The sequence below is a fragment of the Centruroides vittatus genome, unplaced genomic scaffold (assembly GCF_030686945.1).
Source record: "Centruroides vittatus isolate TY-2023 unplaced genomic scaffold, ASM3068694v2 contig_1032, whole genome shotgun sequence".
Lineage (NCBI taxonomy): Eukaryota > Metazoa > Arthropoda > Arachnida > Scorpiones > Buthidae > Centruroides > Centruroides vittatus.
The window spans coordinates 382,887-399,377 of record NW_027120670.1 but is presented as its reverse complement, the minus strand read 5'-3'; the positions used below and the strand labels follow the sequence as shown (position 1 = coordinate 399,377).

General features: G+C 32.6%; 1 protein-coding gene across 1 annotated transcript in view; it reads right to left on the bottom strand.

Annotated features, from left to right (window-relative positions):
• LOC136968101 (zinc finger MIZ domain-containing protein 1-like) overlaps positions 1-16,491 on the bottom strand; it is a 96,055-nt gene that overhangs the window by 62,460 nt on the left and 17,104 nt on the right. Inside the window, 1 exon segment of the mRNA XM_067262056.1 lies at positions 6,237-6,371. Within this exon segment, the coding sequence (XP_067118157.1) occupies positions 6,237-6,311 (75 nt within the window). The 5' untranslated portion in view covers positions 6,312-6,371.

The following is a 16,491-nucleotide window of genomic DNA, read 5'->3' as shown; positions in this document are numbered from 1 at the left end:
ATAACACTGAACACTGGTACATGGTCGTGGGTTCGCACCTGACTAACTGTCTGGTCCCGTAGTGCGTTCGGAGAGTTTTCTTCATGCGTATAATACCTAACAAATTTTCCATAGAAAATTCTCCCTCCTCCCACTACACACCCCACTTGGCAGATTACCCGTCTTGCGTTGCCTTATTAATCCAATCAGGGGACAATTGCACATGAGCTAAATAAGCTGCAGCATAAAGCCTGGCGTTATGAGTCATTAAGGCCTCACATTTTTGCCTGTACCATCATTCGATGGAGTAAGGACTTTTAGACCTTTAGAACCACGACAATTCTAAGCCCGATCCTGAATCCAAATACAATTTTAAATTTTATAGATTTAAAATATTACAAACCTTCCTGTAATTATTTAATTCAATATTGTAAAATATTAATGCTGATTTTGGCAGTTCACACTAACTTTTATGAATATTTTATTTTTAAAAAAGCAGTGAATAAATGCTACCAGCGTAACTAAACCAATATTGATTTTGAATATGTAATATTAAAATATTTTTCCGAATATTTTAAAACACAAACGTCAGCAAAAAACAACTTTTTAAAAATTAAAAAAATAAAATAAAATAAAATTTAAAATCTTAATTCAACTTAGGTTAAAATATTATTTAAAAAAACAAAATTCAATTTGCTTTAAAATTCAACCTCAAATTCTCATTCAGATTAGAATTTTCGTTTAAATGTTCTTGAAACCGTGTTTTTATTGTATATTGAGCATTGAACACAAGACCGTGTTATTTATCAAACACCTGGCTTTTTCCACCTTTATTAGTTGACAAGAATTCATCAACTAATAAAGGTGGGAAAAACCAGGTGTTTGATAAATAACACGGTCTTGTGTTCAATGCTCAATGGAATTTTCGTATTGCATGAAGCATTCAGTATGATTATTGAGTTTACACTGCTTTGAATACGCATTAACTTTTACTATACTCAATCATGCTGCATATATTGCATACATTATTGCATATACAATGCGCAACACTTAGAATAGTAGTTAAATACAAGAGTGAGACGTAGAATTCTAGTTATAACCTATATGCAATTATGCATATAATGCACACATAATTGGATACACAACATGTAATAGCGTTAAAAAGCGTGCAACATAATATACGTATGAATTCTTGTCATACTCAATTATGCATATGTACGGTCGCGTATATTACATATAGTATATTGCATGCATAGTCGCATGAGCTATTGCGTGCATAATTGTATATAAGATATGCAAGAAAATTATATAATATGTATATAAATGCAATATTTAATAATATATAATAATTATAATAATATACAAATACATAATTTTGCGTGTAATAATTAAATAACTTATTATTATTTTTTAATTTAAAAAGAATTTTGAAAGAGAAAAAATAGATATGGCATGCCTTTTATTCACTTATTTCTGGACTTTAATGTAAGCGAAATTTGCTGTTACAAGAGAATATTTTCAAATTCAAACCTTTCAATAACATTACCGATATCAGACGATTAAATTCTTGCTGCACACGAAAAAAATAGGGAAAAAACAGTAACGACCGAAATTTCTGTAAATGATGTTCTACCAGCTTTTTCCTTTTTTTTTTCCAGTAGCAAAACAAGATTTAAAAAAAGTAATTTTGAAGAACCCATGACTAATGGAAATTCTAAATTTTGTATTTATTATTTTTTTAAGATATTGAATTTCTAACTAACAAGTGCGGCTTATACTCAAATTTTACTAGTAGTTTCTAATTTTCGAGTATTAAATATAAAAATTTTGCACATTTGTGATATTGATAGGGATAGGATACGAAAACGCAACATATGGGTGATCTGCCAATACGAGGGGTACCTCTCAGGAGGACTTTCTATGGGGAAACTGGCTCTTAAACAGGAGCCAGTTTTCCATAGAAAGAATTGGCTACGTGGGAAATTGGCTCCTGAGTTAGAAAACCCGGAAAACTCCATGATCGAATATCAACATTCAGTGATTTTATCCACTCGGCCACTGATAGGCACCATTTGAGATTTGTATATAAAGAAAGCATGCATAAAAATTCGCAGTTTATAAATATAAATTTGATTTTTTAATATATAGAGTGATTAAAGCTTAGTTAACCAATGTAACCGTCTCATCTAGATACTTAATCTTGTTATTTATCGTATTCACACGTTCTAAACTCAATTTTACTATTCATATTCGCGAGTGTAACCAAACACGGTTAATTGACTTTTGGACTACACTGTATTTTCTCTCAACGTTTTCATTGTATAGATACACGGAATGACTGTCAGTTAATCACTGTAAAGACTAAATTGCTGTCTTATTCAAATATTTATATAAATTTTTTTATTATTAAATGACTATTATACACATTTTTATCACTGTATTCGTCATATTTAATACAGTGGAACCTTCAATAACCGCTATTCTTTCCGAAAATTTCACAAATAACCTGCAAACGACGACCACCTCCGAACAGCAGCCATTTTTTTACGTTCCTGTCAATGGCCGTTGTTTAGAGGTTTTAAAAAGAAAATCAAATTGGCGTCAGATTAAACGTCGGATAAATAATTAAAATTAATACAATAAATTCGAATTTTTAATCATTAAAAACACCTTACATTTAATTTTATTTATAAAAATCAACAAATTAATACAAATATTCATCGACCGAACTTTATGAATAATTGCCCTTTTGAATTTTAATACTAAATTTAAGTGCGCATTATACGCCACATTTTTATTTATTTCATTTATTTACTCCCTTTAATTTAAAAAAATAAATAAATAAATCTGAATATTCCAAAATTAGAACACGTGTTGGGAGGCCTCAAAAAAGGCGCCCTTTCGACCAAACTTCGTGTACGAGAAGAATTAATAACATTTGTTTTGTTTGTAAAATCGTTATAGTAACGGTGTAAACATTAAATAATTAATGTAACACACTATATCGAAATTTATTATCCTCAAAATATATTAATAAGTTTATCAATAAAAAAAATAATAAGTTCAAAAGTTAAATTTACCGGTAAATTATTTCGCTGGACACGATTGGACAACTGTACGAAATTTCTCTCCACCCCCGTTAACACGTGACAATCAATTTCCGTCCATTCATATCCGTCTTTTGAAAAACTGTCAACAACTATGGGAAGTGGTGCAGCAGGCAGTCTTCTTTTGTGACGTCAGAAAAATTCACCGGAATTGCGGTTACCGACAAATGTTCCCATTTAACTAATATTTAACGATTTTTCTTTTTTAACACTTTTGCTTCATTTTATGTGTCTCGTAACACACTACTAAATAGTCTTGTTGATGGAAATTTTTAACCCTTTACCTTCTCACAGTCAACGATCTGAAGTAAGACAATACCTTTGACTGAATCTGAGAGTTTTTACTTCCTGTCTGTCTAAGAAAGGGTTCAATAACTCATAAATGAGATACGTTGCCTCAGAGACGATGTTATGTTGTCGTACAGACTACTGGTTACCTCTGAGTTACTCTTTCTTTTATGTACCACACAAGATATTGTCTCAGATACGTTGATTCATAACGTTAGATAAACTACAGATAAACGCGTTACGTTGCTTCGTGAACAACGGTTCGCTTGTATATTGTGTTGCGTTATTCATATATATAAATTCCTCAAAGATTAACGCTAATTTCAAACAATATTTTCGTGTATAATACCAGAAAATGTGTGTTACCTGCCCCTATAAGCAATACGTTACCGCGCTGCCGACTGTAACAATAGATAAAGGATCACTCGATAGACAATAAGATGCTTACAGACTATGACAATATACTACGTTCTGTGAGGTAAACTACCTCATAGAATATAACGTATTGTTAAAGAATGGTAACGCAATATACTATTTCTAATACACATTGTATTGTAGCGTAATCAATAAGTTAGCTCAAGAAAATTCATAAATCCAGTTGTTTGATATATCTGTTGAAACAACTGTTCTGACGCATTAGCATTTCAGACAAATCTAACGCAGAATACAGAGAGTATCGGAGATACGTTACGTTGCTCAGGTTAACAAAACAGAACGTATTAAAGACAATACAGTATACTAAAAAAAGAATAAAATTTCTTCATAGATAATAGATTCCAGGAAGACAATAAAGTTGTCCGATGGAGACTATCAATTACCTCACAGAAATAAGTTACCTCAAATCGCATTAACGAAGAGCGTTATATTGAAGAAAATGTCTGGATTTTTGTTCATCTAAACTAAGTTATGACCCAAAACCATTAAGGTCAAACTGCGCTCAGCGGAGGGGAAAAAAATCATCTGTACTTAACGAGAAACGACATCCTTCAACAAGTGACAAACTACCAGCGAATCCCGAAGCTAGCACCAAATCTGTGACAATTAACTAACAACAAAATGGTTCCGGCATAATTAACAGTTCAAGAATTAACCGAACGAGTTTAATTTGCCGAGTAACCCAGTATTTTGCGAATTAATTCGAGCATCTCGACGATGCTATTGTACAGTACCTCTTGTTTACCGATTAAACGTAAAGAAAGCAAATAAATGAATAAAAATCCAAGCGAACAAAATTGGAAAATATGTTTTCCTTGACGTATTTTCGGTTTCCGTTACCGATTACGTACCAGAGTTTCTGAACAGGACGAGCAAGAGACTAGGAAAGAGCAGAGAGGGACACGAAGTCGTCAATCTTTGTTGTTTGGTCTGCTTGTTGCTAGGATACCAACTGAGGAAGAGAGGTTAGCCAACTTCTACAATGTCTCGAGACAATCGATATCCCCCTACACCAACAGACGTAAGATTGCCTAGCTGGCAATAGAGAGAAGGTAATGCACATCTGAAGCGAGTCGTGCCTGCTTGCCAATTAGTCGGAGCCGCTAATGTATAAATGTCATTATAGAGATGGAGGCAAGCCATTGGTCCGACGATTGCACTCCCTAGTGATAGATAATTAGTCATTTAGTAGAGCTGTTTAATTATGGCGCTTGTCCTTTACTTCCACTATCCAACAAAATCGCTCCTTAACTCCTATCTATCTTTCTCTGTATTTTTCCATCTTTTTAAAAACACCAAATTAGGTTCAATTGGAGTGTCATTTAAAGCCACCTCTATCGATTATTACCTTCCTTTTTTATTTTTACTAATTCGTACTTATATACCGGTGTTTATTGATAATTAACCATTTATAACTTTTATCAACTTAATTATTTAGTAGTATCAACCCTCAACTTCTTGGAATTGTCGAGAGAGGGCGCGGCAAATCAGGAAGAGACGAGTCATGACGACAGAGACAAATCTTCTTGTTTATTGGTTGTCTAGCTCGCCATTGATCCTACGTCTACATCCGGGTAACGGGTGAATATTACTGTGATCCGGTTGGTAATAACTTCCCAGCGGGTTAGGTATCAATATGTTGGATAAAGAAAAAAATAATAAAAAGAAATATATAAATTCTTGCTTTTTCAGCCAATTCGTTTGTTTTTATTGATAAACATTAAAGTTTTTTTACCGAATAAAATAAATCTAAATCATTATCTTTCTTATCACAGCGATATGGCGGGTGAATATTATGATATAAATTATCTCTCGACAGTTTCCGCTTCCCCGACACTCTTTTTAAATAATTTAAAATAAATATTTTAATTTAAATAATATATTCCTGATAAAGTCACCGATTACTGTGAAAAATAAGAATTTAAATTTTAAACAAACCAATCAGCGTTAAATTTTTACGGAATTTAAATTTTATATTTCAATTTGCACGAGTTGATTGGTTGAAAGTTCTTGTTAGCGCCAGATTTATCCAATAAGAAGCAAATTTGGTTACTATAGTAACAAAGAGCAAATTTTTTTGTTTTAATTTAGAATATTTAATTAGTTATACATATTTTTTATTTTTTAATAAAAAATAATTATGTTTGTATATATGTATTATTGCATTGTTTAAACATAATAAACAAAACTGAATAATTAATGTTAGAAACAGGAAATGAAATTACTTTTTAGTAAATTTTTTGATATTAAAAAAATAAGATTAAATTATTTATCCTTTTTGCAAATTTTTGCTTCAAGTTTTATTATAAATTTTACTATATTTTTATTTATTTATTATTTGGGCAGCTATGGCACTTTGTTTAACATACCCAACAACAGATGGCACTGTAACGACTTCACATTTTTGAAATTTAAATTTTGTCTTACCTCTTTTATACACTGTAATCTTTCATTAGTCTGTTGAATATGTCTTTCCATAGCAGTTGCCATGACAATCTTCATAAACCGTACTCCTTCATATCACCCAATGGGGCAGCAAAGGATGTCGTCTCCCATCGCCACCTGGTGCGAAAAACAAGAACTACCGGTTACTTTTCCATGAAATTTTTCTTCTTTTTAGATGTCGTTCGCACTTCACAGGAATTTTTTTTTTCGGGAAAATTCGTGTGTTTTTTAACCTCTAATTAAGAAAAATTTGTTGTAACAAGCGCAGAGTTTGCGTTTTTCAGATTCTGTTGCCGAAAAAACGCAAAAAAAGAGGACTAAATTTTTCAAAAAGAAACCAAAAAAAAGGAAGAAAAACTAATTTTAAAACCACTACAACTATTTTTAGATTAAGGTCGAATACTAGAAACACACGTACTTCAGAAAGAATGGAATTTCGGCGATTGGTTTTGTTTATATATAAATAAACCTCCTATCGATCACGTGACGCGCGCTCTCTAGTCTAGTTATATAAATAGTACCACAGGACTATAACTCCTCGCAATTTGGCCATAAAAAAACCCAGCTATATAACTTATTGTTAATTTTATCTCTAGACTTATAGACTATCGCGCCGTATTGACTCACTAGTGTGAGAAGGAAGAGGTCACTGGTTGCTTTGCTTTTGCGATAGGTGGTGTGTTGGGTCACGAATGAATCAATACATCCTCGGCGTGCAACTCCCGAGCGACTAACAGCTCTGAAACACGAAAGTTCCAATTACACAAGCGAGCCACGTGGTTAAACCATTGCACGGCGCGCACGTGCCCCCGAAATCGACACACCGCAAAGCCACCAAAAAATTCACCAGAACTTGTAGGTTTTAATTATTTTTGCATGTAGGGAGCTTTAACAGTAATTCCCTTTCGGCACCCCGATGAGAACGGGATGGGTTGTCAACAGACTTGCTTCAGATTTTTGCCAGAATGTTGGCACTAAACACGTCATGTCATTGCACCGCGTTGCGTTGTTGTGTAGCAGAAGACAAGAGGAATTTTGGAAGGGAGAATGGCCCCAACGTCTCTCTCTCTCTCTCTCTCCCACGCTAAAGGTTCAGATATTCTATTCCGGTCTCGGTTGAAAAACGGCAGGAAAAACACACACACCCCTTAAAAATCTCACCTAAAATTAGTTTTCGTTTTCGATAATAGGAACACACACACACAAAATGCACAGTACACGTGCAAAGCACTCAGACACAGCATATGTCTAACCCATATGTGGAAATATAATTTTCCGCTGAAACTTGAAACTTCGCGTGGCGGGTAACGAACCAACTTATTACTAAAGTATATTTTGGGTTTTTGGTATATAAACACAACGATAAAAATATTATACAGAGTAAAGAGGAGTTGATAAACGTGTCACTCCATTTTTATTATTGTTTTGACTGACTAACTGGTGTGGTACTACGTAAGAGAGGAAAAGAGAGAGAAAGAGTTAGCGATACAGGTTAGACTCTGTTAATTCGGTTTATGAGACGGGACTGTCTGATTTGGACAATTCTCTTTGGATTACTGCCAAGGCAACATCACGTGATCGAAAGGGAGTGGTTGCCAGTGACGTGGCAGCTGCAAAAATGATTTTGTTCGCTTCAAAAGTTAGGCATTTTTTTCGCTCTCTCTCTCTCTCTCTCATTCCTTCTTTCTCTCCTCTTTTTTTTTCTTTATTTCTTACAACACTAGAAAGAGAGGAGAGGAAAAATTTTTTATTCATTTATTTATTTATTTTTCTATATATTCTGTATATACGAAAAAACAATTCAACTATAACAGTTTTATAAATAGTAATGAAACTTGTGCTTTTTATATATATATATCTACTATCTCTAGGTTCAGCAAATAAAGAGAGAGAGGAGGAGGGAAAGTTTTTTAGAAAGTAAACATAAGCCCTATTTATAAACTGAAGAATTTTTGAAAGGTGCAAGAAAAAAATTTATTTTTAATATTTTACATCCTCCTTCAATATTTTAGAAGACTGCAAAAGGATGTAAAATTATTTCTTATGACAATAAATTAGCGCGGGTTTTTCATTTATTTGTATTCTTTTTCAAATTTTAAAAACGTATAACCGTTAAAATCACATGTTCTCTTCTTTGTTACGTCAAACAGTCAAAGAATGAGAGAAGGAATAAGCTGTCACTCGTAACAAATACATTAAAAAAAAACAAGAGAAAATAGAAGAAACAATCAAAGTTTGAAGAAAATTGAAGACATTAAACTGGCTTTTCGTATAAAACAATAATAAAAAGGGAAGTAATCATCTTTCGTTTTAACTAATAATAAATTACCGAAAATTTCGAAGAAATGAAAGAATAGAAAAAATTCTTTAAATACAGATGTCGCCGTTAGGTGCGCTGCAATCGAGCAATAAACGAGCCATAGGAGTTTAGGAAGAAGGGGGAAGTTTGGAATCAATCACTTTCTCTGTTGCCAAGGCGACACACTGTCGATTTTAGTCCTGCAATGACTGCAATCAACATCACAGTAGAGTTGACTGTGGCGACTTGGGACAACACTCCAAGAGAATTAGAGAGCAACAAACTGAACTGCAAGGACAGTGATCTATGTGGCTGTATATGGAGGGTGTATGTCACGTGCTCAAAGTGTAGACAGCTTCCATTCGGCAAATTACAACTGTCACATTGGTAACCCTGCCTGTCGTAAGGAGATTTATAGTGATGTATGAATCTGGTAAATTCTACCAACAAATAGGTGAAGATGGCACCCGTTTATGCTGCACTTTCCATAAATCATTTAATTTTGATGATCGTTCTCGGCAATTTTTTTTCGATTCAACGTGGCTAAGATCGGGCAATTATTGAACTTTTAACAAACAAACGAAAAAAATGTTAATGCTGAAAAGTTCGAGACCCCGGGATGTACATTTTTAAAATTCTTTTATATCGTTTCATAATTTGTATCGACGTCAATAACGAAAATACACACCAAAATTCATGCTCCTCGAACATGCATAGATTCCAGGAAGTGAGACTTATCGGATTCCAGGACGCAATACACGTGTTGAGTGATAGAAGTAACAGCAGTCACGCGTATCTCGTCTGGTATTCTGTCACCTCCCTTACAATTACAGTCTTCAAATTGGGGCAACAAAGAAATTTGTATGTTTTCGTGTAATGCAAACTCTAAATGGTTTCTTCTATACAGTAGAGAGTAGTTTCGAGTAGCATTACAACGAAAAATCCGTGGGTGGTTCCTGTCTTCGTGTTTCCACAAGATGGCTTTAGTCTCTCGTAGCGTGTGCAATGATGTGTATGTGATATTTGCGTGAAAGGTATAGTAGGAAGCGCCTTGAACTCTTCGCAATGATACAAGAAATGCATTTTAAATCTGCAAACAAAATCTTGCTTGCTGACATTTTCGTAATGTTAAAGTATGCTCTTATGTTTTATTTGTGAATAAATTAACTTAGCCATTTGAAAGTAATTGCTTCGTGAAAGTTAGCACCCCTATCTCTTGCTGTATCATCAAGTAAGGGCTTTGTCATACAGCATGAGTTATAAAGTGATCACGTATCGTAGACTTATAACTCTTGCATGATTTATGTGCAATTTTAGTCCACATATATTCTTAAAATTGACATAAACATGATGTTAAATATTTAGCATTTTCGTTGTCTTTTGGATATTCTAGCTTCATTTATGGTATTAATGACCATAAATTATGGTAAGTTCTATTGAGCATTTATTAAGAATATCCTAATTTTGTGCTTTTTAAATTAATGGCATTATAAATTAGATGCGTTCTCTACATTTTTATGAATTTTAACAACAAAATTCCATAAATTTACATTATCCGACGATTTCTTCCATGGATTCTTTTAAGATTTGTAAATAAAAGTTTTCATTTTAAAGAATTCTAAGGGTTAAATGTATGAAATATTAAAGATTTATACTCAATAAAATATTGTACAAGATCATGTACCGGTACACTTTTGTGTATTTAACAAAGATTAAAGGAGACAGAGCAGCGAAAAAGTTCTTGTCCATCTACAGTTTGGGCAATTGGAACTTGTCCACGAAATTAAACGAGAAGCTTGCCAATTACTGTAAGTTATCCAGAGTTGCCTACACTTTAATCGAACTATTCGACAATCTTCGTTAACGGAAATAGTCCACAAATTTATTTATCTTTAAGACGAGTTGCAATGGATAACTTAAGCCCATCTTAAGAAGCCAACGGTTACAAGACTTGAAGCGTTTTCAGGCAACGTTCAAAAAAGTTCATTTTCGAATTAACTCTAACAATTTTCTAAAATGAACTCCTATATATATTCTTGATGCGATAACACCAATTAGATCCATTAAAGGCGAAAATCACGTCACAAAACAAGCATAGAAGATTATCCAATCGTGAAACTTCTCTGAAGACATATAACGTTATCGCATCGCAACTTAATCAGAAAGGCAACGTTTGATTGGTGGAATTAGTAGTATAGATGCCTGAAGAGAATACTTTCAAGGTTTTAATTTTGTTTGCCAAGATTAATGAAGTTAAAACGATGGTAATTAATTAGCAGGCAGATCTAATGCGTCGTTAACTGGGTTGCAGGAATTCCAATTAGTAGAAGAGGGGGAGTCAATTTTTAATAAGCCGTTAAAGGCGAAAGAGAATTCGTTTTTTTATATATTTTTGTTATTTTTTTCTTTCTTAATGACTCTTGAATTTTTCTTGTTACTTTAAACAATGCATTTTGATTTTTGTTTTATTCTGTTTATTTTCTTCTGCCATTTTTGATTGGATTTTGATCAAGAAAATAATCCGTTAATTCAAATTTTTTCCGCCCCTTTAATCCCTACATTGTTACGTCATGCGATGTTCCGAACTAGAACTCGTGACGTTGTTTCTTTCTTAGCCAATAGAAACCGATTCCAACAATTTTTTTCTTTTTAATACTTATCACGCAAAGCGCGCTTCGTTACACGGACAAATGAAGGAACTTTTTATGTAGGGAAAATATTTAGGGAAATTTCCTTACAATTTTTTGCTCAAACTAAAATATTTTAAAATGTTACAGTTCGAAATTTAAAAAAAAATCTCTAAATCATGATTTTTATCTTAAAGTCGAATGATTGTATAAAATAACCTAAGTTAGACTCGTTTATAAGTTTTTCTGTATTACAAAATAACCTTGAGAATAATCCCTTATTATACATATATATTATTTTTCCAATTTCTTTCTACCCTTTATTTTTCCTTTCTTCGAAATGCAAGATATTTCCCTAGAGAAAAAAATATTCCGTCAATGGAGGAAATATTATAAAAAGCTACATGTTCTTGGCATTTATTCAAGAAATGTCCCTTTTTTTCGGTCTCTATAAAATATACAAAATTCCCTCGCGGGAGGGAATATTCCCTGAATCCATGCATTATATAAAAGTTCCATGTTCGATATTCTGCAAATGTCCAGTTTTGTTTTTTGGTTTTCTTTATTTATTATTTTTCCTTTTTTATTTTAAAACATATTGAAAAAAATTCCCTGAAGACTGAATATTCCCGCAGTTCATACTCATGGATCAGTTAAAGTTATCAAAATATTTACGAGATATTTCTTGCTCTGTAGGGATATTTTTTATTATTAAAAATAATATCCCTGATAAAAAAAATGTAAATATTAGAAAACTTGCAAGGGAAAAAAATGTTTAAAAATAATTAAGAAAAATATATTTATTTTTTAAATTTTTACACTAAGAAAAACTAGAAAATAAATGTTCAATCAATTTTTCATATAAATCATTTTAATCCCGGAAATTCGTTATTATATTTACCATAAAATATGTCTTTTTTTAGGAAGAAAAACTATTAGGGAATTTCTCTTCATTTATTTAAAAAAAAAGCACAACTCTTTTTTCAGAGTTAACATAATCCTGTAATGATACAAATGTGCAAAAATTTACTTATTTACAACTAGCGACAAATGCTTAGAAAATAACTAGTAAACTACATTTATTCTTTCGTTATCTCATTTAGGGAGTTTTCCCTACTAAAAGATTTAAAAAGTAATATTACTTTCTAAACAAAGTAAAGAGAAAAAGTTATTAAATCTTCCAAAGATTATTGCTCATTCATCTTTTACAGAAAAATCCTTTAAGCTATTAGTAGGGATATTTCCCTAAAATTTGTTTTCACTTTTAGATTCAATTTTACAGAAAAGAAGTTTTAACGGAAATTCTCTACGAAATTCGTAAAAAAAAATGCAAATTCTCTTTATTGAAAAATCCCTAAACAATTACTTCTGTTTTAGGGAAATTTTGCGTAAAATTTCTTTACAAAGCAATTTTAATTCTAAAAAAATCTTTTAATATGAATAAAAATTTATCAAATAAATTAAAATTCATTATCTTTAAATGAAACGTTCGTTCTTTTTCAATTATTGATATTTAAATGTATGAAAATTTCCCTAAACTCCTCAAAATTAAACTCAAAATTCACGAGAAAAGTTTTATTACGAAACATTTTTAAATTAATAACATAAAAGGAAAAACAATTATTTTCAATCTGTCGAAAAAAAGAAAAATTATAACATACAAGGGGGAAAAGACGCTCATAAAAAGACGAAATCTCTAAAAAATAGGGAAATTTAACGAAAAAAAATTTCTTCCTCGTGAACCAATTTAAAAATTATCAAATAAAAAAGCTAGATTATTTACTATTTCCGACGTAATCATTAAATTTCGTTCCAAATTTCGACGTATAAAAAAATCTCCTTAAAAGGCAAGGAATTCCCCAAAAAAGGAATCTATTTTAGTCAACAAAAGTTGGGAAAATTCCCTATTGAGCGTAGAAGTCTCCCTAAATCGTCGTGGAGAGCAACAATCTCCCCCACAGTCAGGAATCGATCGATTTTCAGCATCTAATAGGCGAGTGATCACAAGAATCGAACCCGATATGCTCTTTATTCCTTTATAGAAAAGAGAAGGGAGAGGGCGACTCTTAACCGAAACAGGTTATAAAGAAAACTAACATAATAGGAGTACTTTATGAGCGAATGGAGCACTTTATCGTGAATATCATGCGGCGCGTAACAGACAACAGACAATCCTCGTCAGACATTATAATCCGCTTTACAAAACGTCGATAAATCACAACCTATTACATAAACATAGCCATTGCCATTCAACTACTACTCCGTAACTGCCCAATCGACTGTAATTGTCAATCGTACTCCCTTTTACCGGTTTCCATGACGACACAGTGTCAGTTCCACGACGAAATGGCGCAGGTGGTCGCTTAGCAACAAGCCAGTCTGTTTCCAGTCTTCCCGACGCGGGGAGGCGCACCTATCGGCGGGAAGTTGGAAAAAAGAGGAGAAGGAAGATGAGAAGGAGGGAGGAAAAAAATTAAAAAATAATCGTAAAAAATTGGAAAAATAAATAAATAAATAAATAAATAAAAAAGGACGATGCTCCGGAAAGTCATCCTCCTTATCGTTGGTGCTCGTTCGTGGACAATTGCAGGGATGGCAAAAATCAATAAAACTCTCTCTCTCTCTCTCTCTCTCTCGTTGTGTATGTGTATGTGTGCGCATATGTTCGTGTGTGTGTTATATATATATATATATATATAAGACGCTTGCAAGAGGAAGAGAGAGCATTTTATTTTCAGTCGGATGTGGAGACGAGTTGGCTGAACACAACACGTCAAAATTTTCGTGAATTTTCGCGAATATTTTCGCTAAAATGCTATCATTTACGCCAATTAGTGTAGCTACGGCGGCATTAGTCTAAATTAACAAACACTTGCTATCCGATTAGTTATTAGATAAATTAATATTGATCTATTCTCGCTAACCGGAAACTAGGTTGCGCGCGCTACATCGTAGTGTATATTTGTTCCGTTGTTGAACAGGAGGGTTCTTCCGCTATGTTAGTAGTATCTTTGCTTGTATCGGTGGCGTGAAATCCCCCGTCTGCAATCTGTGTGTGCGGTTCTATAAGTGACACATCAACTTCTGACCTAGTCGAGTCCTTTTTCTTTTCTTTGTTTGTGGTGCATGACCCAAATTTTGACCCTTAGACCGTCTATTTACAGAAGCCATTAGTTCCTGTTTTAACTGTGTTAAGTCAACACTTAAAATCTTTTACTTTCCGAAAAATCGAGTATGGCGAATGGAGCTAGAGAAGGAGAAAATTGTCTTCGGCGAATTTTATTTTAATCATTCAGAAATAAATTATTTATAGAAAGAAAATTTTTTTCTTCGACTTCGAATTGTGTTGAGTATCTTTTTCTTTGTTTTATTGGTTTGATTTATTGTTACTTTCTATGAAAAGTGAATCTTCAGCTCTAATTCTTTCTCGATTGTTGTTGGTTTCTACCAAAACTGAATCTTCAACTCCTTTTATTTATTGTTTTTCTGATCTGAACTGAATCTTCGGGTTACTGATTATTGTTGCAGACTATTGAACCTTAGCTCTTCTTGTTTGATCCTAAACTAACTCATTGCTTATTTTTCTTCTATTCTTTTTCTTTTTGCCTTTTTCTCTCTGTTTTTCCTCATATAACATATGATCTTTATTATTTCTTTTGTCACTTTCCCTGTAAGATTTTTTTACGACTGCTTCGTGACTTAATTATTTGAAAAATTAAGTTAAATCTTCATCTGTTTCTCATAATTTTTCTATCTTTAAATTATATCTATTCTTATCAATTTAAGAATCTTGTTTAATTACAATTACTTTCTTTAACAGTTTATAAAACGGGCAAAAGGAAGTATTTTCAAATTTCAATAATTTTTCGACTCCTTTCGCTGATGTTAAAGATAAGTTGTACTAATATAAAATTTTGATATCATTTTAGATCTAGAATTAATACGTAAAACTTAAGCCTTAAATATCCGAAATTCAGAGAAGAACGTAAAATATTCGAAATTTTACGTGACTAAATTCCAGAATAATAAAAATTCAATCTAAAAAATTCAAAGTTTGAAGCTCGAACATTCAGAATAGTGAAAACTTCGTTCAAAAACTACAGTATTCAACCTTTAGGACTCTAGAAAATCTAGAAGAGTTGGGATTTTGGGATTCAAAAATCGGGATATAATCAATCAAAATGTTAACTGAGTATTCCAAAACTGAAAAATTTTGTTCCAAAACTTCGGAGACTAATTTTCAATGGTTCAAAATCTAGAATTATAGAATTTTTGGTCCCGGAAATTTGAATCTGTCAAACTTTCTCTTGCTCAAAAATGAAGATATAACAAAATTCATTCATTGATTCAATTGTCAAAATTTCAAATGACTCAAAATGAAATTCAAAATTTAAAACTCAAAAATCAAAACAGTCAGAACCATGGGCATCCGCAGAAAACTTTCTTGGGGATAAATAATTACATCAATAAATTTTTATTTATATCTCAATCACTTTTATGATTATAATTTGTGGAAATTACACGATCTCGGGGAGGGGCAAGTGCTCCCTTTGCCTCACTCTACGGATGACCACGGTTAGCTAAAACTTCAGTTCTGTTTGAAGTAAAGACATTTACATTAAATAAAATGCTGTTAAACTAAGTTAAATAGTGTCATAATTATATAAATATATAAATTTTCACTTCCTGTTTTGTATTGAACTAGAATCATCAAATCACCAATTCAAAATTCTATTTTAGATCGGTTCAGAAGACAAATAAAGAAGAATTTAATGGATTTTTTCCCTTATTTCTATTCTTCATAGACTACCCCCTGTGTACATTATTCACCTATATTATCTAGCTTCGACCCCCCGAGCTCTTAACCCGACTTTATACATATTGGCAGATGAGATACGTAATAGCTACCCCCAGTCGTTGTTATGGCAACGGGACAGTGTCCTCTAGTGTTCGGAAAATTAATTACTATAAAACTCCTACGATTCTGCTTCGACCCTCCCAAACCTTCGCGGTTTTATTGACTAAGATTTATCAGTAGATAGGTCAACCGATCTTCTAGTAAGGAGGGAATTTTTTCAGTTAGGTTTCTTGTGGTGACTATTTCGCGTCCGGTTTATTATAAAGTGTAGTCGGTTGTATACATCCGTTAGGTATGTTTTGCTGTGCATCTGTCCCGTCTTGCATGACTCTTTGACCCAGTAGCTACCGTCTGCTACATCCCTTCTAATCCACAAATTCTATTTTTGATTTTTTTCGTCTGGCAGATGTTAAACACCTCAATTCTTAATTGGTCCAACTTATGAAATTAATA